Source organism: Acyrthosiphon pisum, chromosome A1 (genome assembly GCF_005508785.2).
Source record: "Acyrthosiphon pisum isolate AL4f chromosome A1, pea_aphid_22Mar2018_4r6ur, whole genome shotgun sequence".
NCBI lineage: Eukaryota > Metazoa > Arthropoda > Insecta > Hemiptera > Aphididae > Acyrthosiphon > Acyrthosiphon pisum.
In genome coordinates this window covers 83325977-83351795 of record NC_042494.1, presented here as the reverse complement: position 1 = coordinate 83351795, position 25819 = coordinate 83325977, and the positions used below count along the sequence as shown (strand labels likewise).

Sequence of the window (25819 nt, the reverse complement as noted above, 5' to 3'; positions counted from 1 at the left end):
GAATTCTTAACAATGAATCTAAGTCTGACTGACAAACTCTGATTGCAAAATTGTTCTTAACTCATTGAAATACATAGGTTTCTGAACAAAATTTTCAAAAATCGCTTGGGAGCAAAACCACATTTATAGTTTATGCCATAAAATAGTAGGTAGTTAATAGTTATAGGTACCTTAATGTTAAGAAATAAACTTTGTTTGGTGTAGAGGGACAAAATATATGTTCCAATATGGCCTTGACCGCCTTAACTTCTGCTACATAATATATAAATGTATTCTAAATAGTTTCGTTAACTAAATATAATAGGTATGATACATATCTATCTGTCTTTTTATATTTTTATAGAATGGTTTGACTATGAACAAAAAAATGCATATTTAACTACCTAGTAATTTCAAATTTTAAATCAATTTTATATTATTAAAAAAGAATAAAATATGCATATGAATAAAGCTTTGACTGTTCTGAGCTAAACGGTTGAAAATTCAATAGATATCAGAAAAAATGTACTTATTCAAAACGGTGTCGCAAATAATTATCGCACATATGTGCAAAGTATGTAATTTTTTTACTTTGTGTGGCTGGAAAAGACTTTCTCACACTCGGTGGGGTTACTGTGGTAGAGTGGAGGTCTAATAAGCAGGAGGGAAGCCGTCATTGCAACATTTTATGAAATTCTAATATTTTAATTGCTATTTTACTAGTGCGCAGTCATAATTCGTTTTGAAACTTATGCAGTTATAAGTTATAACCTTATACCCTATATTAATAATTTATATTACATATTATATTAAACTTTTATACAAAACAATAAAATAAATTGTTTATTTTAGACACGCAATTACTTCAAAGTTTAAACAATCAAACGTCTTGTCAAGTAGTTCTATATAGTATCACAGATTAAATTTTCATTTAATCTGTGATAGTATAATTTAGAATCTTGTAGTAGATGAGGGGAAGCTGTAGCGAAATTAATCAAGCACAACGAAACCGGTTTTTAGTTTCCACAGGCGCCAAACATTGGCGCGGAGAATTCGGCGGGAACGCTTGTGAACAACGGGATATTTTCTGCTAACCGTTGCGGTAACCCTGGTTCGTGGTTGGCGCATGCGCCATTGCGCTCAGTCCGTCGCGGTTAGTCCCCGCAATCGGCGTGTAAACACTAAAAATCCCGACATCCGATAATTATACATACTTTTTTCGCACTTCCGAGTTGCGACCTACCTACCCGTTTTTGGGCTTTAGCCGCTGTTTTTTGTTTGTCCTCTTCGATACGATTCCATCCGAGTTCAACGGCCGTAATTCGTCGTTTTTCCGAACGAGCGTTTGTCGTACTCCTTTATAAATTCCGTTTTGGTAATAACGATGGTCTGCAACATCACTGTCAACTGAGCCGTCCGACCGCGTCAGTCGGCCCCGCCACCGGACAGGAATCGCGTCCCGCAGGAGTCGTTGGGTTAGGTACCTAATGCGGGTGAGTATTCGTTGGCCAGAATCTTATCAGCGATCCGTGTCCGTCTGGGCTCCGACTGAGAGCGCTCATAATTACGGTCTCAGCTGCAGGTGTGTTTGAAGCCAGTCTGAACTACTGACAGTCATCATTCCCCGTGCCTTTGCCCCCAAATGTCCAAGATGTATGATTCAAACAGCGACTTGGATCGACAGATTGAACAACTCAAGAGGTGTGAAATCATCCAGGAGCATGAAGTGAAAGCATTGTGCGCCAAAGCACGAGAAATACTCATCGAAGAAAGCAATGTACAGCGTGTTGACTCTCCTGTCACTGTAAGTATAGTTTTATATTGTGGTAATTGGATAAATGAATGTACATATTTATTTATTGTATAATCATGTTCATATTTTAACCAAATTTCACAGCAATGATTTCAAAATATACCATTCATTTCTGTGATTATAGGAACCACCACCTATTTTGGTTGTCTCACTATGGATAGCATCACCTTTCAATCTACTAAAGATCTTAGTAGTAGCGTTAGGATTTTTTCAAGGGGGGGGGGGAAATACAATTTTTAATAGACATTCAGAATACACATATTATATTCATATTATCATATAATGTTGTATTGTGTACAAAATTTGGTCTCCAGGGAAGAAGGGTATGGCCCCCATATCCCCTCTTCCCGTAGATACGGCACTGGATCTTAGAATTTGAAATAAATCATTTATCAAATTTCATTTTTTTTTTTTTTTGTACAACACCGCCTTTCTGTATATTCTAAAGTCAACTTAATTATGGTAGATCTAAGCATAGTTCAAATTTGCAATTTTATTATACATAAAAATATGTTTATAAATTATATGTGTATTTATATATATTAATGTTGCAGGTATGTGGTGATATTCATGGGCAGTTCTATGATTTAAAAGAATTGTTTAAAGTTGGTGGAGACGTTCCTGAAAGAAATTATTTATTCATGGGTGATTTTGTCGACCGAGGATTCTTTAGTGTTGAGACATTTTTACTTCTACTTGCTCTAAAAGTATATATACTATAAATCAACTTATCTTGTATTTATTATTTTTTTTATAATAAGGTATACCTTATACCTGCATTATTAGTTATATTGATAAGAAAAGGGACTAAGCAACATGGTTGGATTGGATAAGTGGGAGACAAACTATGTATTTGATCTTAATATTTTGTGATCATTATATAAAGATATATTGATTTTTAAAATGTAGGACTTACATGAGTTACTTCATGTGGAAAAAATATTTTCCATCTCTTGAAAACCTTGAAAATGTTGCTTAGCCCCTATTACCATGTAATTTGTGAATTATGATAGAAGAACATTTACTTAGTGCTATATTTTTCTTAAGACACAAATAATATGAAAATAATTATTGGAAGAAAAATTATTTTTAATAAACTTATAGACTACTTGACAATTTATACATTTAAAATTAATCTGTCTTATATTTTTTGGGATGGCTATAATATAATGTAATCAAACGTGTCCTAAGTTATTATAGTAGATCCCAAATAATGATAGCTTGAAGCTTGCAATTTTCACAGTACCTTTGCACCACCACGTAAGTATGTACTAAGATAGCATCTTCCAAAATTCAAATTTTAGTGCTTGCACAAGTATTTTGAGATTCATGATTCAAGATAAAAAATTTTAAGTTTTGAGCATCATCCACCAATCTTACAAATATTAAATAAACAAATTAAATAAAGTTTGAATCATAATATAGAGTTGTCACTTTTGACGGATAACAAAGTCAACGAGATCAGCCAGTATATTATAAAGTTAATAATTTTGAGTGATAGTGTATCTGAACCGTTTGGAACTTTTTCATTCATGTATTATTAGTTGTTACAGATTTCAGCTTAAAATATTTTAGTTTCACTAATAAATTAAAAATGTATTTCAAATTCCAAAAAGTTATTTTTAAAATTTTAAAGTGAACACAACTTTGCACAAATTGTTTTGTTCTTACAAAATATGTCATTTGGTCAGAAAATTCTTTTTGTTTTTTTTATTTTCAATATAATAGTTAATCCAAAAGAAAGCCAATCATCAAATTTAAAAATAATTATCTAGGTAGTGAATCTTGTAGGATTTTATTGATATTTTACATTAAGTTGAATCTATATAAAATATTACAATTATTATAATTTTTTACTTTTTAAATATAAATTCTGTGTTTGTGTGTGTTTTAAAATTTGTATTCTCAATATAGGTATTTTCTATATTTAAAAAAAAATGTAGTGTATCAAATTACTGTATAAAGCAAATAAAATTAACATAATAGATAGGTAATACTTATTATATAAATCTATTTATTATTTATCAATCTGTTTTTTTTAAAAATATAACTAAAAATAAATAATTGAAGTATTTCGCTAGTTTAATTAGGTTAAAGGTTTCTTAAATTCTGCTGAACACAATTTTGCTTTGTTGTATGTTTGTAAGATGAAGATGGTGGTGTAACAGCCTCTTTAGAAATTACAGTTTCTACTAATGTACATGTTTAAAGATTGATTTATCACTTAATTTTAATATCTGATTTAGTTATGTTTATTTTTATGAACACCTAAGACATATTTGATTACAGTTACTGGTAGTAGAAAAATATCTAACTAAGTCAATATTTTAACTAAAAGTGTAACATTTAAGTCATCAAATGTATTAAGAGGACATACATCACACCTGCATGTGTTTTCTCCATCTTGCATAATATTATGTACAACATAGCAAAAACTGTTTTTCGCGGAACAATTTTATTCCCTCAGTTTTCATAGTAGAATTACCAAAACTCCACAACGCATAAGAAAGAATTTGGTCTGTGTTTTAGTATTTTTATTATTTGGATAATATAAGTACATTTAAAATTATCAGTTTGAGAAAATCAAGCTTAATTTATTTTTTTCATTTAATTATTAAAAATTATTAGTGCTATCAAAAAAAAATGAAAACACTACAACACAGATATATTTCTTCCCTATGCGTTGTGGTATTTTGGTAATTCTACTATAAATAAAGAGAGATAGTAATGTTATGACGCGCAAAACAATTTTTGCTATGTTGTACATAATATGTAAAATGGAGATCACACATGCGAGTGACGTATTCTTAAGATTTATTAACTACTATAATTAAACAATTAAATTTTCTCATACAACATAAGTTGATCGAGTTAAATGTATTCAAGTTTAACACATTTTTGTAACTCCATTTATTTTTAGTTATCTAGTTATTAGCATTTTTCAAAATATTAATATTTAACTATTTATGCAGGTAAGATATCCTGATCGAATAACCTTAATACGGGGTAACCACGAATCACGACAAATAACTCAAGTTTATGGTTTTTATGACGAATGTCTACGAAAATACAATAGTGTTGCTGTATGGCGTTATTGTACCGAAATTTTTGATTACCTGAGCTTATCTGCTATTATTGATGGAAAAGTATGTTAATTTATTTATTTATTGAATTAGTTTTTATAGTATTTTTTTTTTTTATTATTATAATTAGATATTCTGTGTGCATGGTGGATTGTCGCCTTCAATTCAAACATTGGATCAAATTAGAACTATTGATAGAAAACAAGAAGTTCCCCATGATGGACCTATGTGTGATTTATTATGGTCTGATCCTGAAAGTAAGTATCTTTATTTTTTAATAATCCCGTTAATAATCATCACTCATTAGTAAAAAAAAAAAAATAGATTTTTAACATACACAATTATTTTAGATACTCAGGGATGGGGTGTGAGTCCTCGGGGTGCTGGATACCTATTTGGTTCTGATGTTGTCTCCCAGTTTAATACTACAAATGATATAGATATTATTTGTCGAGCTCATCAACTAGTCATGGAAGGATATAAATGGCATTTTGATGAAACCGTGCTTACTGTTTGGTCAGCACCCAACTATTGTTATCGGTAAATACTACTCTAAAAATTACATTATACTATTTATTTATTAATGCTGTTATTTAATTGTTAATACTAATTGTAAATAATAGATGTGGTAACGTTGCGGCAATATTGGAACTCAGTGAAACACTTCAAAGAGATTTTACAATATTTGAGGCAGCACCACAAGAAAACCGAGGAATGCCAACAAAAAAACACGCAGCTGACTATTTCCTTTAATTGTACTCTGGTTCTTAATGTATTTAAATTTAGTTCACAAAGCATAAAGGAGGAATGGACAATTTCACAAATTTGAATTAATTGTATTTGAAAGAATACTGACAATATAATTATGTAATTTTTTTAAAGTAAAAATACTTGTTCATAATTATTGTTTTAATTAAGTTACCTTAACATTTTCTATTTATAAATACCTTCCATGGAAGTAAATAGATACGTAAACTATTATAATAAATAATAATTTTTTATAGTTTCTTAAATAAATAGTTATAACGACTTATAACATATAACTGAATGTTTTTTGACTAAAATGTATACATTAAGTAAATTAATGATATAATATGTTTTTAATAAATAATTGGGTCTTAAGGTGAATTACTGATTGTACCATTAAATGATTAATTTATACATTAAACATTGAAAATGACATAAATTACTTAACAATACTACAGTAGTACATTGATATTAAAGTAAAATATGTTTTACTTATTAGAGATCATTAGTTGGCAAAAAAAAAACAGATATTGGTGTGTTTATTCCTGATAGAAATTACAAAATGGGTAAGTTTTTAACATTTTAACCTAAGTTTACAAAAAATATTGTTATCATTTTTGATAATTCAATTTTAACTGAACTTGTTATCGCATCATACTAAAACGTGTAATTGTTTATAAGTTATGTTTGAATGTCCAATTGGGGATAAATATCTTCTTCATCTTCGTCGTTTTCATCATAATCATCTCCTGGTTCTCCAAGGGCATTCACAAATTCTGTAAACAGAGATTTTTGATAATTAAAAATTGATTATTAATTCTAATAATTTTGTACATATTTTTTTAACACTTATTATACAAATTGAATTAATAACTATTTTATTTTAATTTATTAAATATAAAATATAAAATAATTTTTCCTTAAAGTAAACTTAATAGTTTCTAAATTGCTAAAATGTATTCACTCATTGTGCAAATTTAATATGATTTTACATTAACTCTTCACTCTTCAGTTTATATATTCACTGATGATAGTGTAGGTCACCAAATGGCGGCCAGTAATGTGGCCCGTAAACAAGAATTAAATTTTTTTATGGTGACTGAGTTAAAAAAGGTTTTTAATTAATTATTTGGTTTCACTTTATTATGTTTGGAAAAGTACACTAATTACCTATAATTATATATTTATTATTTAATGCTTTTATTATAAAATAAACAGTTAAATTAGAGTTAAACGTAAAATAAGTGGATCATTGATACAAAATAGTTTTCGAGCCACATTCGTTATAAATTTAAGAATAAAATAAAAAGTAACTATATAATTTAGTTGCAATATCTGTCATAAAGTTTAATACTGGAAAAGTATAAAAACAACAAATATATACCCTAAGGCACATAAGATATAAATATATCACTATCGATGTTTTATTTAAGAATGGGATAGGAGGTATTCGAATGCTATATAAATATAATAAATAAAGAACCGGTGACAAAAATAAATTATTTGTATAAATGTGCTTTAAGATCCTGAATCCTGAACACGTATAATAACTAATAATATGTACTTGGTATATTTTTTTTATAAAGGTATAAACTAAAATAAATGACTAGGTATCTTATTATGTTTATAAATTATATTTACATAATTAATATTACTTTAATTTAAAATACAGATTACAGACAGGTAAATGCGTGAGTTCCATGAATATACCCAGGGCCGGATAGGTTAGGTTCTATAAACCACATTTACAAATGAGATATTTTCAATTATTACAAAAAAAATTTAATTTAATTTAAATTTTTTTATCTCAGTATCTATTAAAAAATAAAAATGCTATAAGTATTATACGTGTAGCACACGAGTCAATAATTTATACATAAAAAAAAAAATTAAATAAATTGATTTTCAAAAGTTGTTTCATTAATTAATTTGTCAAGTCTTTCTGTTATACACCGGTATTATACCGTATAGGTACACGATAAAATAATATACTTCATGTCCAAATAACTGCTGTATCCACTCAATCATAAGTACGAAAATAAAACGTGATTGTGAGAATCCGTTTGTTATATACAATAGTACAAGGTACCTAATTCTATGGTTAGTTTGAGAACTGTACACAACAAAATAAAAATTCTATTCTACGTTCTCAATAGGTAGGTACTTGCCGTAAAAATCGATTCTTCCATCTCCGTCCACGTCTACTTCCTTGATCATATCCTCGACTAGAATAAATAAAGTAAGATAAAACATTATTTTTATAAATCCCGTAATATCTTTATTAGATAGCTGGTAGATAGTTGGTACTTTTTTTTAAACGTTACATATACAATATACTTACTTTCTTCTTCTGACAAATCTTCACCCAAACATTGAAGGACAGCTCTCAAGTCCGACGCACTTATATATCCTCGGTTATGTTTGTCAAATACCTGAAACCACATTATTTCGGTCCAGTAACTACTTATGATTGTTGAAAAAAAAAAATTATTGTATGCCTATATCAGTTACCTATTTGACATTATACATTTATACCACAACTAGGTATCTACCATAGAGCAGGGCCGGACTGGGTCAAAAATGTCTACCGGGAAAATAAAAAAAATCTGTTCACTTAGGTATATGGGTAGGTAACTATAAAAACAACCAAAAAAACCCTATATTTTCATACTCAATGAATTTATATTATTTTGAGAATTTGAACACTTAATATTGTTATTAAAAATTAAAAATTGGTTAGTACCTACCTACAAAGAAATGTTATCATTTTTATTTAAAATGCATATTAGTTTAGACCCCAGAATACACATTAATACATATTAAGCAATTTGTTAAGGTTTGAGCTCCTTTGCAAATTGAGTCCATCGAGCACATTATTATATCTTAGTTCAGCCACTACGGCGGCATCGGAATAGGTGGGAGTTTGTGTGTTGATAATTGTCGCAAATTTTAGGCGGCGCAGACGCAGTGTTGTGCGAGTTCCTTATAAAAAGGAATTCGTTCCGTTCCTCGTTCTTTTTTTAAAAAAAGGAATTCGTTCTGTTCCTTGTTCCTTAAAAAAAAAGGATTCGTTCCTTTGTCGTTCCTTTGGAAAATGAACGAGTTCCTTTTTTAATTCCAAATAAAATAAAAATTCTTATTTAATCATCAATGTTTTTTTTTCGTATTATGCATACTTCTTTAATTTTATTTATAATATATAACTACAAGTAGGTACATATTTTATACATTATTATATATTTTGAGATTTTCTTCAAAATTACATTTTTGGTTAACGTATATCGATTGTCTTAACGTCGATACTCGATAACAAAATATCGTTATATACATTATACACATTAAAAAAATATATCTTAATTTCGATTTTTACATACTTATCTGTGTCAATTATTGGAACTAGAAAGGAACGAACAATTTTGTTATTTTTCCTTAAAGAAAAGAACTAGTTTATTTTCTCGTTCTTTTTTTATAAAAAGTAATTCGTTCATCGTGCCATTCTTTAAAAAGGAATTCGTTCCAGGAATCCGTTCCTTTTGGAACTCGTTCCTTCCAAACACTGCGCAGACGTGGATTACAATAAGGCAGGGATTACCGATTAACGAAGACAATATAATATGACACAACATACAAGCATCGTTTTTTGACGATATTTTATACATTTTTTCATATCTATTTTGAAGAATTTCCTTAATTTTAAATAGTTGACTATTACAATCGCGTTGAAAAATGCGTCTGTCTGTCGACAGGATGAGCCTTAACCGATAAACCTAAAAAAAACATCGAGTACAAGAGTAACTAAGAGTACAAGCGGCCCAATTCAAACAAGCGCCCACCGGGAAACTCCCGGTATCTCGCCTGCCCAGTCCGGCCGTGCCATAGTAATTACCCTATGGTACCTACCGATTTGCATTATAATATAGGTATGTGGTACGTCAATATTATATTACATGGACATTAAAAATTAAACATGCGTTAGCGTTACCCTACAAAATAATAGTAAATAAGATAAATATAATTTATTTATTTGATAATTAGAAGTCCCGAAAGGCATTAAATTCATAATTTAGGTAACAACGAGTCCATGAAAATATATAAGTAAATGTAAAACATAACTGATAAGTGAAGTGACATGAGACTAAGTTTGGTTAATCCGGTGTAACATTTTGTGGAGTAATTGGTTGTGCCCATAGCCCATAGGAGTTAACTAGGTGAGATGAGTTGGAATAGAAAATAGGGATTGGTTTCTCATGTGGTGTAAAGGAGACAGATGCTAATATTATTCAAGGGCATTGACAGTAGGTACCGTTAAGAAGTTAAGGCTATATAAATATTATTCTAAAACTATAATTTGTTGTTTTGAACTTTGATAGTATTATAGAAATGATTAAATCTATTTTTTTTGTATTTGTTTTGTAAACGAACTTTGAATCGCTAGTTCTGGCGTAACACTGATGATTAATGGGTTATCACTTATAATATTATATTAATTCCTAGGTTCCTAAATAGGTATTAAGCACAAACCGAGGGGTAGTCTATCTGCTGTAGGAACATATAATGGATGTATCTAATTTTAATTCAATAATACAACTTTAGGCTGTAGCTATATGATAGGTATATCGTATAATATATACTTACCTATAGATATGAAAAACGATAATGAATAGATTATATTATTTATATATAGATTATTATATTATATTTACAAGAATATTTTATAATATATTTATATTATTATTACTATTGGTAGGTACCTAATTTAATTTTCTTTTAGGAATATGGTAGAGCACTGGTAGGCTGAACTAATTGTTGCAAGAACATCGCATAATAGGTATATCATATGATAATTATTATTATTATATAAGTTATAATATTATTTGTTTAAAGGTAGGTACTTAGGTACCTATACTTATAAGTTAAAAGTCAATACTGACGTACCACCAAAGAACGGTGATAGAATAGGTTTATAGTAGGTATATAATATAAATAAGTGGCTTAAAACATTAGCTCAGAATTATTATTGTGTGTAGAAAATAATAATTTACGCAAAACACGCAATAATGAAAAGTTTTAAGCCTCTATGGATGAAAATAAATAAAATTTTCAAGTAAAATCGTTATTTTTTGTATAAATATCTAATCACCTACAGCAACGTTTTATATTCAAACGTTCATAAAAATTAGCGAAGATTAACGTCAGTATTTTTTTTTTTTTAATTCCACTTAAAACAGTTTTTGAGAAACCTTAAATTAAATTTTCAGCTCTATGGTATAAAAATGTATGCATTTTTAACTAAAAATAATTTTCAATTTTTGGAATATGACAATACTTGCATAAAAAAAATAGTAATTATATATTATTCTCCATACCTATTTTTTTAATTTCTGTAAGGACAACTATTAAAGAATTTTGTATTACATTATCAAGCTCTTTAGTGCACTCTCGGTTTGTAATTACCTACCCATAGTACGATTTGACAATTTAAATCTGCAAGGCACCATAACCTTTTATAAAAAAACCCTATTAAGTAGGTATAACGAGATTTATCCTTTTAAACATACATAATACAATAACAATATGTTAAAAGCCCGCAATAAAATAATAAAAAAATAAAAACAGATATTGTTGGTTTCAATTTTTTTTTGTTTTTAAAATAGTTGGTTATGATTTTAGTTTTTATTATTTGAATCATTTAATTTTCCCATTTCACCCATCTTATAACTAAAATACATGTTTGATCTGTTAAAAAAATAATGGCTGTTATTTTGTATTTTAGTTTTAACTATTATATTTCTGGTTCGAAAAAACTTAAAAGGATGCCAAATTGATTAATGAATATTTTTCTCGTATAGCTGGGATGAAAAAAAACTTTCCAACTTACGATTTAAAGATATATTGTTAAATTTTAAACTGTTTTTAAACAGACATATAAAAATCTTTATTCGCTTTTATTTTAAATCCATTATGTATTATAAAAGTTTGAATACAACTGTTTGTAAATAATATATACATAAGTGCTTAATAGTTAATGTAAACTTATATAACTTTAATGTTTTAATTTAAAAGTTTATAAAGCGTTTAAAGGTGTTTGACATGTAAATAGCAAAAGTTCTTGTACCTATATATATATTGTAATATAAACGCTGAACTATCTCTAAAACATGAAATAAAAAAAATGAATTTTTGATTGGAATAAAATGTATGCTCAAAGTTGGGTACTGTAAAACGCACTTTTCAATTGTATAAAATACCATTTGTGACATATCAGCTTATAATAATTTTCATAATGCAACAATTTAATTTTACTTTTATTTAAAATGATGGTCTAAACTCTAAAATATGCCCACAGCATGGTTTATAAATTATCATAATAATATGAGAAACTATCAATGATTCGATATTAGATTAATTGTGGGTACCTAGTTTTAATATTAATTTACTCATAAAGTGGATTTTAATTACGCATTTAATATCATTACCTACTTCTTTGTTTTTTTTATCGATGCAATTTAATTACCTATAGAATATAGGTATGTAAAAAAAATTTAAATTCCTTTCACGATTGTGTGGTTTTTCTTTAAACTAATCAAATATTGTGTTACACGTTTTTATATTTTGAAAATTGCATTTATTTTCTAATTATTGAACATTAACAACAAATTAAGTACTTCAAACAATTAGTTCTGTTATTTCCATACCTACATACATTACTATACCTTTATAGTATTCCGCGATAATAATATTATTATTCAAATATGTAGGTACCTACTTGAAATAGCGTAATTATAATAATTACTCACATTGGGTAACGGTAATCGAATATCAAAGTGTCATATTTTATTATAATAGTTTAATATTTCATACAGTATTTGCTGCAGCCTGTGGGTAATACGAATTTATTATGTCATGTAGGTAGTATGGTAGTCGCATGGTGTACGAATTACCTATGAACAACTTTTCGATTCAATCAATCGATTATTATTATAAATACTTAAAGCAGGTTATAGTTGACAATTATACTGTTGTATCTTCAATATATTATTGTTCTGTGAAGTAATAATTTTATTTCAGCAGTTCATGATGTAGGCACTAAATATCATACTCGTTTCAGCTGTAGTTATCGCAGCAGTGGTTCAGAGTGTGCTGAATATTTTATAAGACCCATTCCGAGTCAAAAGCCAAAAGTTGTATTGTTCTGAACTTTAATGTATGCATTTATTTACCCTCGGGACATTAAACCAAAGACCACGTAAATAAAATAGTATTATATATTGTATACTCCCATATATATATATAGACTATAAAACCGTAATATATATATACCTATCTTTTGTCGTAATGTATACACATCGTTGATCGTTAAACATACACAAATGGTGTAATACTAACAGTTTATCTTTTTTATCTCTCCTTAATTTTTAATAGCTTTTCAAATTGAATATATGTATAAGCGTATACAGTCTACGCGTGTATATACGCTGGTTTTATTTTTCCCATATCTAAGTGATCCCATACCTAAGCCATCCCATTACACGATTATATGAGGAAACACGAAGATCAAGACACGAATATTAATATCAATATAAATAATATATAATATACAAAACGCTACCATACTAGTAGAAACGAACGTGTGAAACCGTAGGTATATTATTATAAGCGAGGTATAGCGTACAAAATAATATAAATAGGTCCCAAAATGCCGTCCACATCCATTGAACTCTGTATATTTTGTTAAAAAAACGTTAAAATATGTTAGCAATAAATAAACGTGATGCACAAAAAAGTTTAAAATAGGTATAGGTTATCGTCAAAACTCAATGAATATTTTGTTTTTTACGATGTCTAGAAGGGAACAACCTATATTTTCAACTTTAAATTCAATGCAAATATTATATAAACAATGTCAATTCACAATGGATTACTCATAGATAAGATGTTAAAAGAGATTACTATATTTTACTGGAAACTATATATAACAATAAAAATATGTCCGAAGGTACATTGTATAATTTGTGTATAGTTTATAGTAGGTTTTATTAATAGTTTTGTTTAAGTACATCGTATAGGTACATTATAATATGAAAACATTTTTTCTATGAATGTCAATAAAACTTTATTTGTCGAGTAAAAATACTTGAAAATTTAATACATGGCTCCTACTATATTGTTACAATGATATTTGAAAAATATTAAAAATCCATAGTCACAGTTTTTTTTATTAGCATTTAAAGTTCAAAAATTGAGAAAATATGTAAAAATCACGAAAATTAGCAAATTATTTCGAGTTAAGAATTCGTAAACATTTTTCTTTTTAAATCTAAGATTTGAAAATGTATTACAAGATTCCAAGTAATATTTTCTACCTTTATCAAAAAAAAAAAATGTCTACAAGAAAGTCAAATTAAATTTTTATGAGCGTTTGAAATTCATATTTTTACAACATTTGATATTCGCTCGATTTCTCATGTGACGATTTTCTTATTTTATTGTAATTAAAAAACGCATGACTGTAGATATTTAAAAATTTTACTGAATGTTTATATTAGCATTTTCTATATACGATAAAATTTTGAAAATAATTTGACTCTTTTTGAGCTATGTACAGACATGGTCAGTTTTCAATTTTTTTAGTTTTTTTTTTCTATAAATATAAATAAAGTTTTATCTGTTGGATCAAAAAGTGTAAAAATGTAATACCAGGCTCCTGATATATTGTTAAAATAGTAATTAAAAAATATTAAAAATACATAGGCACAATTTTTTTTTATAAGCATTTGAAGTTGAAATTTTGACAAAATTTATGTAAAAATTCATAATATATTCAACTTTTGTATCTAAGAATTGAAAATTTAGAACAAAATTCCACGTTAGTAATTAATTCTGTTACCAAAAAATCTAAAAAATACATTTACACAGTTTATTTTTATAGTCATTTTAAGTTCAAATTTGGACGAAATTACATATTAAAAACCTGGAATAACTATTTTAGTTATTTTGTTGTGATTGTATAATATATTACGTGGGTATACTTGAAACTTCTTAAGTATACTATTATATATCTATGATAGTATCACGGTTTGTTGTTGATGTATAACATGATATAATGATGGATATTGTGATATGATTAATTTGGAATTTATTATAGGTACCTTAGTACCTAATATAGGTCAATTTTTTTTTAATACCATATAATATAATATTATGTCTTATACCTAGACTGACATACCGTCTCCGCTCAGAATCGTTTTTCTTATACAATGATATTGTATCATTGAATTCAAATTTAATACCATTCATTATACAGTGACCCACTTGTAATTTACTGTACAACAGAGCGACATCCACTTACCCACCTTTTTTACTATATAATTACCATACTACGAATTTGCACAGGGTATCTGGGTACCTATTTTAAATTGTTTTCAACACGTATAAGTACCAATATAGTTTTGCTGTAAAGTGTGAGCATTTTTTTTTTTTTTTTTTGAATTTAGAACATTTAACAATCTGTACTCGTGGTACAATAAGCTTAATAGATATTTGAATTACAATAGTAATAGAATTAATACAAACACAAACGCATCAGCATTCAATTTATATGTAACGCTATTTTTATTTTACATGAAAATCTTGAATTGAAGAGACTGTCCAGCAACAGTACTTCGGCGAGAAACTTTTTTTTGTGAGCATTTTTAAATCTATAAACCACTGGTTGTAGGTACCACATCTGTAGAGAATAATCTAAATAACAATAATATACAATATTTTAACGTACCCTAAATGCGTCTCGGAGCTCTTTTTCCTCTTGGTCCGCCGTCTTTTCTGCTGTACCACCCATATTGTACACAATTTCTACAAACTCTTGAAAACTGAACGCTCCATCGCCTATATAACATAACAGAACAAGTTAACAATGGCCAATTTCAATATTTCATTAAATGTTCCTTATAATTTGTTAACTTCTTAATAATGGTTTAAGCTTAAAATTATAAATATCTTAGGTGCCTACATAACACAAACGTCGCGCGTTATAAATTACCAATATTATTATACATTATAGTTTAAACTATCAACAATAATATAAATATTTCAATAATTAATGGATATTGTCGTATTAATGTACTAAAATTATAAATTTTTTTTATTCCAATATCATCTAGTCTATATTTATACGTAATGTACCTAGGTATATATATTATGCAATATTATAATTTATAATATTATGTTGGTATATTTTATATAGTCCGACGAGTTTGAGCTCACGCCTATGCCATTCAAGTTTGGTTCTATTTGATTATTCAAACAGTTTGACTGTTTGACCCACTTATTCTAAAATATGCATAAATAAAATTAAGGCATAATATTATATACCATCGATGTCGACTTCTTGTAACATTGTCTCCAATTCTTCTTCTCTAGCAAACTGTCCAAGACTCCGCATAACTCGACCCAATTCCTCTTTAGTGATGCTGCCGTCACCGTCTTTATCAAATAACCTAAATGCTTCTTGAAATTCTACAACGAAGATGTCAAATCTATTATAGTCTTTGTTTATTTTAAATAATAATATTATTTGTTAGGTAACTAAAAATAAAACACTCGAAAAATGTACAAAAAGAACACTGTTTTTAATCACACGATATTTTAAACTCTGTAATTTAAAATTAAATAATAAATAGTTTGATCTGAGAACAAACGATTTCATTTAAAAGTACCAAATTAAATACCCACATCATTAAATAATATAAAATATAACTGACCATTTATTCAGATAAGCTTTTCTAATTAGTAATTAATTAAATTACACATAAATTAAGGTTTAATGATAATATTTTTTTCATTTTAAAACGGTTTACTGACTCACCGTGAAGTTTAACTCGAAATTTAATTTTTAATCTCTTTAAGTAGATACCTACGTTTAATCATAACTGGACGATTAAATTAGATACGTTTAACAATCATGAAAATTGGATAAAATGCTATTTATATACATATAATATAATATATGGTATTTAAATATATTGTACTTATAATTATATTGAATCACATGTATCAAATCTACATACGATTGATAAGTAAGAATTTAAATTCTTTTCGTCTACTATTTTTCGAGTGTTCGTTTTCAAACTATACAATTTTAATATTGTAATTTCAACTGTTTTTTTCTATATAATAGCAGTGTGTCACCTTTCATCTGTGCTTTAGTAACGTGCACTAAGTTTCTATCGGCAGGCTGAGTGGGTTGTGGATGTACTTGGACTTCCGTTGGTTTTTCGTTGCTTGTGATGGGTTTCGGAGTGGTGCCGTTCACTACATTATTACTGTGAAGTTTCGCTACAGCGGTTGGTTGTGTGCTTACGTTTTGTGGCGTTTGCTCGTCTATTTGCCGATTCTATATTATTATATATTATTATACGGTAAAACAAACTACATTTTCATAGGTGACATAAAGAAACGACTAACTATAATGCTTATATAAAATATTATATTACTGATAGTTAAATATAAGACAGTTGTACCTTAGGTACCTATATAAATTTTTACGTGTAATTTGCCGTGTAATGGGTGACGAATAAAACATTTTGTAGCTAATATAAATAATCAGTTAACACTAATATAATAGATACGTTTAATATAGTAAATATGATATTTCAATTTATTTCAAGAAATTCATAATTATTTTTATTGGACGTAGGTTATACCTATATTATATAAGTTGAATTCATTGCACTTAAGAGTCAATAGTTAGGTAAAACAAAATACCTACTTCTATGTTTCTTACCATATTATCCTCTTTAATCTTTACAAGTACCTACCTAGGATTTTAGGCCCTAAAGTCTATAGATATATCTGAAAACATTTTTGAAATTGATCTTTTCATTTTACATTGAACGCTGAACAGTATACATTTGTACTTTTATGAACATAATAAATACCTAGTACATTTTACGTTTATCGATAAATTGTAATATCTTAAATTGTCCAACTCGTAACTTTATATATCGGGGAAAAAAATAGTCATGAAATTTATTATACCAACTATTCTCGTTCATTCTCGTATTAATCAAAATGTCGAAAATAGAAAAACCAAGCTGTACCTATACGTACTTAAACATCTACTCTCTCTATCTCTCTCGTACTCTCATATTATTATATTCTCGTATTTACAATACCTCAGTGCTTCTACATAGCAATAATAATTAATATAAATTATACAGTTCAAGCTTTTTAAACGGCTGTTATCACTTGAACAAGTAAGTGTGTATAACGTTATTAAAAACTGAGAAACGATTGTACATAACTACATAAGTACCAAAGAATAGGCACATACCCAAAACATCATATAATATAATATAATTAGTAAAGAATACGAGCACGAGAAATATACGAGAATTAATGCGCTGGAAAAAAAGGGTCAATTTAAGACCGTCTACCGCTTTATTTATTTCATACAAGTATACAAGTATAAAAATATAACTCGTGAGATATAACCTATTAAACATTTACAGTACAGTTTATTATATAATTTTTTTTTATATACCTATAATAATTATAAATAAATCTTCTTTACTTTTGAATATTAACTGTAGAACATTCCTTAGGTCACATAACTGACGTGTCACAATACATAATAATAGCAGTATATAAAAAGTTGAAAGTTAAATATTAAAGTTTACTGCATTGCACTTTTCCACACAGTTATATTAAAAAATTATTGTACATATATAGTGAAACGATGAATGTCATTTATTTGTCGTGATTGTTTTAAATGATATTTTTCTATCAAATTCAATAAAACGTAGTATTTTAAATTTTAAACTATATACTTACCTACTTAACTGAATAGTGAAAATTAAATAATTTAAAAATATTATTATAGAAATTATTAAATCTAAATTTGTCGAATATAATATTTAATATAATATTATTTATTAATTATTATTTTATAATAATATAATTTGTATAATATTTAAAAAGCGTTTCCATTTTCATAAGTAAATTTGAATTATTTTTTAAAACATAGTTTTGCTGTGAAAAGGGTAATGAACTTTTATTTACCAATTTATAATTATTATTTTAAATTATTTTGATGATCGTCATAACAAACGAACGTGTATATGGTTTCAAACCAAATCGTCCTAGACCCAATCAAAAATAACGTTTGGATAGAATCCAAACACTATCAATTGTTTAAACATATATTATCGTGCCAAAAAGGAAGACATATAGACATAAATGCTAATTTATATTTCCTTATATTATGTAATGGATAATCTTATTCAATATTTTTAATTATTATGCACTTTAAAATTAAAGTTTAAGTTTAATCCTTTTTCATGAATAAAAATATTCAATACAACAACGACTCAAAGTGACGTTTTTTTATAAATATATTTTATAAAATGTGTAACGAATAATATTTAAAAAGTTGTATGAAAATGTAGAACAAACATAAAAATAATTTGAATTTAAGATTATATAAATTTTTCTAATCAAATTTTAGTTTTAGGTATCCACAATTGTATATTATGGTTATCGGTCTAAAGTGTCACGTATAAAGTGTAGGCACTTAAAGATATTTAACGCGATACAACTGACTTAAGTCTTTTTTACTGTATATTTGTTGTGAATTTTAAACCGTAATAAAACTTCATCGGTTAATTAATACATATATATTATATATATTGAGTTTACATTGTATTCAAATATTAGATTTATATACCTATATTTAATACGTATAAATATTATCATTTAAAAGTACTCACGACAAAATTCCTTATTTGGTTCACCAGCGGTGAAGGTGAAAAGTATTTTTCGAATACCGATGATATTTTACCGTCCATGATAGATATTATATAATATTAATAAATTGTGGTATAGTTAAACGAAATGTTCACTCAAAGGAGTAAAACAAAATACTGTTTATATATAATATAATATGTATATCTTAAAAAGGTGAGAACTGCCTCAACGACCAATTATCTGTTTCTATTTTCAAATACAATATTATATTGTAATAATTATTTACATCAAAATATCTATTCTCTCTTTTTCTCTCTCTCTTTCTCTCTCTGCGCGATTCTCAACACCAAATGTCGTATCGTGTCAAATTAAAACGATATACAATAATTCTATAATACAATATAACGATTGTGATAATATAATATTAGATGATAAGAATACAATATATACGATGTACGATAGTATTATAACGTGTATATCATTGTGTCCTCGGTAAAGGGTGTCGTCCTACAGATAAGTATATCGCGATGGAGTGTGATGTGCAGTGTTCACGTACTCTGATGGTCTTTCGCCGGGTCTCGGAGATGCTGCATGACGACGACTGCACGAGCGTTCGTAATCACAGCGAGCGAAATAACGCTCACGCGGCGGCGGCGGCGTCCACACGCACACCGAGTTTATCCGAAACCCGGGGGGGTTATTTAAACGAAAAATCGCATGCGCCCTTATTTCTTTCTCACTCACTCTCTCTCTCTCTCTCTCTCTCTCTTATCCTCGCTCTCTCGACTCTCTCACTCCTTTTCTCTCTCTCTCTCTCTCTCTCTCTCTCATATCCTCACTCTCTCAACTCTCTCACTCCTTTTCTTTCTCTCCTCTCTCCATATCCTCCTCGTTCATTTCCTCTCTCTTTCTCTAGGGTAAGAAGCGTATTTCCATCATCCGCGTCCACCCGACTTGTTTCCGCCCTCGATATATCGAATTTTCAGCGGCGATGTCGGCGGCGACAAATCTTTGCACCACCGCCGCACCACAACTTACCACCGCTTTTCCCTCGTTCAGTATGTATATAGTAAATAGGTACTTTAAGTCCACGTATATTAGGTATGTATATATACGAACCTTATCGTATGTGACTTAATTCTATTTCTTCTTTTTACTCTCTATTCCCATATTGTACGCATCGCCCTCTGTTATCCGACGATATTACACGCAGTATTATTGTACTATATATATATATATAGTATTATCCCCTTTAGCTTATATAGTCAGCTGCAGGATGCGATGTCGGCGAGTGGAGGGTTTTTTATTTTTCACTTTTTTCTTTCGGTATTTTTTTATTTCACGCTCGCACGCTCGAAAATCGATTACCCAAACAGACGACACTAATATATATATATTATATATTATATACACACACATGACACACATATAAATATATAACGCGTTACGAACGGTCATATATAATCTCATACAATGAACCATGAGTGTATATAAACAGTATACATAGTACTTTTTTTTATTTAATATTTCTTCCCCCTGACGACAATACACCACACATATTATTATAACTCGCTAACAGTGAGCTGTTGTCAATGTTTTATGTACGCAGCTGGTGTATAATCTACAGTTTTTTTTTATGTTTTCCGAGGGATTTCGTGCGCAGTAACCTAAATAATATTATCTCGGCACGTGACGAAAATTATGGACCTATATTATTACATTATAGAGTTGACGCGGTTCTTTTCCATTATTATACCTTATATAATACACAGCAGTGGGTGCACTTAAACGATTATCGACTAAAATTATAGTTATAAATTAATAATTATAATAGTTACACATTTTTTACTTATTGTGTCTAAAAGTGTAATGAAGATGACTATTGACTAGAGGTTACGTCCTTCTATCACTCAAATAATTTACCAATAATAAATCTATACTTACATATAAACACAATACAGCAGTTCTTTAAGTTTTGTAGGATTGTAAAATATAATTTCAAGTTAGTAAAATTTATATTAAATATAATATTATACAGTAAAAACATTTTAAGATGACGCTATAACTCACACAGGTTGTGATTGTCACTGCGTCATACACACGCGTTATATGCGTAATATATCAAATTTATGCATAAGATTTTTACTATAAAGTTTATTTTTAATCACCTAATATTAGATCACATTTACATAGGTATTATTGGATTTGTATAGAAGATATTATAAACTGCCCGAGTGAGGAGTTTTTTTTACATAGGTACCTATTCATTTTAAAAATAATTGAACATTATAAAAAAAAAATATATTAATTAAAATAAATTATTTGAATTGGTAGGTACTTATAATTAGTTTTAAAAGAAAAATATAAAAAAAACTCATCACTCGAGCACTGCAGTTTATAATCGCATCTAAAAATTCGATAATATGTACATTTTCTCTAATATTAACTACAATTAATAAACTATAGTAAGAATCCGGTACAAAGATTTGCCACGATCTGCGACTGCGGTCGAATTAATCTCTTAATTACCAACTAATTAGTAGTTAACGCACACAGAAAAAGAATATTCAAGTATGTTTTTTGAAACAAAAATGTGTTTTAGTTTACAATTAATTAAACCTTAAATATGGTGCACAAAACAATTTATTTTACAAAGTAAAGTTTTGTGTGTATAGTGTTAGTGAATTGTGTAATGCGCGAATAACGTATAATGTATAACATTTATATAAAGACACATATTTCATTATAAATGTTGAAATGTCACATCAACTTTATATTATAATTGATAATTGTTTGTGTTTTTTAAATTAAATTAATTTTTCCATTATATATTATTAAATTGTTAAAACGAATTAAATTCTTATATTTTGAATTATCGGTTTTATTCATAAGTTATAATTACTGTTCGAAAACCTAGGAGCATCGTTGGCATAAAAGATGATTTATTGTTACATGAATGTTATCAATGTTCTGCTGTTGATGTTTCAACGCGTTGTAAAAATCAAATTAAAAATAATAAAGTACGTAGAATAATTATTGTTGTTATCGGTTATCATAGAAAAAATGTAAGACTTACCATTATTACTACATATAACAAACAACAACACAGCATTACTTATATACTGTATATAAAACTGATGACGAACCTGCAGGTATATAATATTACAATATTTTGAATGCTTGATAAAACTGAACAATATTGTGTGACACAGATTTACGTTCGTAAGTACATATTATCATAACTGAAGCGTTATAAGTTCTAACGCTTTATGAGTGTAAATCTTTTGTCTTTTATACTCGTATGATTACAAATAGCGATACCACGTATGTTTGCCGGTGGATGAAATTTATCTCTGAAAAACTATTTTTAATTTATATTCAAGTAGGTATGCGATTTTGTCTATACTTGTTCGTATCACGACAGTTCCTTGTGTAAATCTGATACAACCTCCCATAAAACACATTTCAATAAATTAGTATTCTTTAAACTCGATACGGATTATTATTTAAGCCTTTCTATTACATATCATTATTTACAGAACGCTTTAGTATAGTTTTATGGTTTTATATAATAACTAGGTGTACATGTTTATCTATACTTGATATTGTAAAGATGAAATGGTTTGGATGTTTGGAAGTAATTGGAACCAATAAACTCAAAAACTACTAGACCAATTTGAAAAATTCTTTCACCATTAGAATGCTGCAGCATTAACCCTGGGTAACATTGGCTAATTTAAAAAGGTTAAAGTAGAACCCGATGAGGAGGTGCTCAAACAGGGATTTTGAAATTTATGATGTAAATGCTTGTTTGTTAATGGTTACTATTGATTATGTAAGAGGAATAATAATAGTAGACATTTGTAATTATTTATTAATGGTTGTCATTAGTTATTCGGGAAGATCAGGTACAAGCATGCATGAAATCAAATTATCACACATTGCCTACTATGGTGGCTGACCGCTGAGTTGCATTTACGGCAGCAAGTTACGTCCAAAAAGAAATGAACAATCACAATTTTTTTAAAGTTGTAATTTTTGCGGGCAACGCCGTACTCCAAGATCAGTTAATATTGTAAGTATGTATGTAAGTAGTAACGTAATTAATTGTCCATAATATGTATTTATTTTTTATTGGGCTTACGGTGTTTACTGTATACGCATACAAATAAAATAAAATTAAGAATATTTAGATTTGAGTCTTAAAACTACAGATTTTCGATATAATTTATAATAAATTACAAAATTACAATTATTCAATTATTGATAATTGATATATGTTCTATTCACATTGGTATAGGTACGTAATTATTAATATTATACCTATATATTTAATGTTTTAAAGTTCTTAATTTTTATTTAGTTGAACTATTGTATTTTTAAAAATACCAAAATAAATTCCGAAAATATATCATATTTTTATACGAAAAAGGAATCTCCAAATAAATTACCTATAATTTATTATTTTTTTCGTACAGCAGTTTAGTTCTTAAATAACATTTACAAATTGGAATCGTTAAAATAAAAGATCTCGATTCGATTCAAAAATAATATTATGTTTATTGGTAGGTAATATTTTATGTTACGCCCTATAGTAACAATATAACAAGTAACAATATTTACAATATTTTTTTTTAATAACCCTTATAAATGCGTATTTTTAAAAGTTTTTATATTATATATTTATTTTTATTGTACCACGAAACTGTTTATAAATGTCAGCTTAATGCTATGAAATATGAACATTTTTATCTTCTTAACAAGATATAATAATCTTTTTAAATAATATTTAATATTATAAAAATGTTTAATAGTGATTTTTTTAGGTAGTTATACCTATTTAGGTATTACCGGTATTTATAGTTGTTGACTAAGTTTTCTTGAAAGTTTCTCGACAATTATTTTATACCAAAAACTAGTTTCTAGAGCTGTTAGTTTTTTTTAACACTTCATACTTCGAACGTATATGAAATAAATGGACCCGCGATTGTCAGTCATAAAACGTCATGTCATTTCTCCTCAGCATCAAATTAGAGAAATATATGAGAAACACAAACAAATAGTTATAAGTTATAAAGTCCCCCCTATACTATTTTAATCAAATCGTTAATCCAAAAACTAGTAAAATATACGTAATGTATGAAGCTAATGGCCGCTGTCGAAGAAGCCAAAGATCAATAAAATTGAAAAAAAAAATACTTCTTACCTCGATTTATTAATAATAATAAAAGCAAAAACTTATCAACCTTTGTGTATATTGCAAATTTGTTTTATTTATTCGATATGTCAGCCAAAACTATTGTAAGGTCATTGCAAGGGAAAATTCTATTTCAAATTCTATATAGATTTTATATGCTCACTATAGCCACCTGCTAGTGCAAATAGGTAGGTACTTTAGTACTTATATAGGAGAAAATCCGAACGACTTCTTAAATATCTTGGAGATTTATACTTAATGTTCTAGGAGTGATAACATTTTCCAATTTGAAACCAATAATACGCATTCCTATTGCGCATCATCCCTCAGAATCTAAATGTGTTATAAATGTTGCGTGCCAACTTTAGCGTACAGGAATAGTAGATCAAAAATGCAATTGTAGAATTAGAGCAACTTGCAGTTGTTGTTAAATTAATGTTCTTATAACTGATTGTCCGATTTCAAAAGAGAAGAATATTTACCACTAACTAAACCTAGTTGGCGGAGTGCGAACTGTTGGAAAATATATTTAGTCAACATTTTTTTTTAGAAATAACACTGGGTCAAAATAATATCTGAAAAGTTCTGACCCCTCGAAGCCCATCATTAATCTCCCAAAAGATCTATACTTTCTAGTACTGATAGCTTTATAATACATGGTTGCTTTTGCAGATGACAAAATATAAAAAGCATTTAATACAGGTATAGTCAGTTCCGCAGAGAGAGAAACCCTGGCCCAGTGGTGTATTTCAGGGGGAAGGGGGGCAGTGGGGGCGAATGGCACACATGACTTGAGGAATAATTGGTTTTATATAGTTGTAATAAGTACATACTATATGATGTTAAGGCAAAACTATTTTTTTTTTATATTTTACATGTTTTCATATTATAATATGAACTTATCACCGAATTAAAGATATTATACTATATAAATATTATTTTAATTTATATAGTAAGTTGTTTAAGAGGATGTGATACCCGCATGTGTTGTCTCCGTCTTACAAGTGCGTAACATAGCAAATTATACGCAAAGCAGAACACGTCCTCTTAACCCAGAAATCTCTTTTGAAATTGAATATTTAACATTATTTCTTCTAGAAAGGGTCATCACTTATCAGTCATAAAAGTGGTAAACTTCGTGGTAAATTCAATAGAGTAGAATATAAGCCTGTGTATAATAATTATTAATTTTAGTGTCACCCCTCTCCCCATAAAACTAAATAAAATACGCCACTGCCCTTGCCTTGGGGTAATACC

At 28.0% G+C, this 25819-nt stretch overlaps 2 protein-coding genes across 5 annotated transcripts; one reads left to right on the top strand and one right to left on the bottom strand.

The window, feature by feature from the left end:
• Nucleotides 1–1129: 1129 nt before the first annotated feature.
• On the top strand, nt 1130–5776 carry LOC100166250 (serine/threonine-protein phosphatase 4 catalytic subunit). The gene is made up of 7 exons (XM_008181835.3): nt 1130–1472; nt 1556–1783; nt 2347–2499; nt 4765–4938; nt 5006–5132; nt 5226–5415; nt 5499–5776. Exons 2-7 carry the CDS (start codon nt 1622–1624, stop codon nt 5626–5628), a joined length of 936 nt encoding a protein of 311 aa, XP_008180057.1. The 5' UTR covers nt 1130–1472; nt 1556–1621; the 3' UTR covers nt 5629–5776.
• LOC100162151 (neo-calmodulin) lies at nt 5619–22630 on the bottom strand. Of its 4 annotated transcripts, none has more exons than XM_016802016.2 (7): nt 19922–20018; nt 16810–17014; nt 15994–16137; nt 15398–15507; nt 7964–8054; nt 7791–7847; nt 5619–6398 (listed from the first exon to the last, which is right to left on the bottom strand). In XM_016802016.2, the coding sequence occupies exons 2-7, from the start codon at nt 16814–16816 to the stop codon at nt 6304–6306; spliced, it is 504 nt and encodes a 167-aa protein (XP_016657505.1). In that variant the 5' UTR covers nt 16817–17014; nt 19922–20018; the 3' UTR covers nt 5619–6303. The 4 variants fall into 4 exon arrangements, with proteins under 4 accessions (XP_016657505.1, XP_016657504.1, XP_001948572.2 ...); XM_016802015.1 differs by lacking the exon at nt 19922–20018 and adding an exon at nt 22442–22630 and having other exon boundaries at nt 5651–6398; XM_001948537.5 differs by having other exon boundaries at nt 5651–6398; nt 19389–20012.
• Between the last annotated feature and the right edge of the window lie 3189 nt (nt 22631–25819).

Bases quoted from the DNA above. Each gene is read 5' to 3' on its own strand.
- LOC100166250 (XM_008181835.3), top strand. From the start codon at position 1,622: ATGTCCAAGATGTATGATTCAAACAGCGACTTGGATCGACAGATTGAA. The intron at 5,133-5,225 runs GTAAGTATCTTT...CAATTATTTTAG, and splicing joins ATTATGGTCTGATCCTGAAA to ATACTCAGGGATGGGGTGTG. The intron at 5,416-5,498 runs GTAAATACTACT...TGTAAATAATAG, and splicing joins GCACCCAACTATTGTTATCG to ATGTGGTAACGTTGCGGCAA.
- LOC100162151 (XM_001948537.5), bottom strand. From the start codon at position 19,466: ATGGACGGTAAAATATCATCGGTATTCGAAAAATACTTTTCACCTTCA. The intron at 15,508-15,993 runs GTATATAATATT...TATGTTATATAG, and splicing joins ACAAGAAGTCGACATCGATG to GCGATGGAGCGTTCAGTTTT. The intron at 7,848-7,963 runs GTAAGTATATTG...TATTTATTCTAG, and splicing joins AGATTTGTCAGAAGAAGAAA to TCGAGGATATGATCAAGGAA.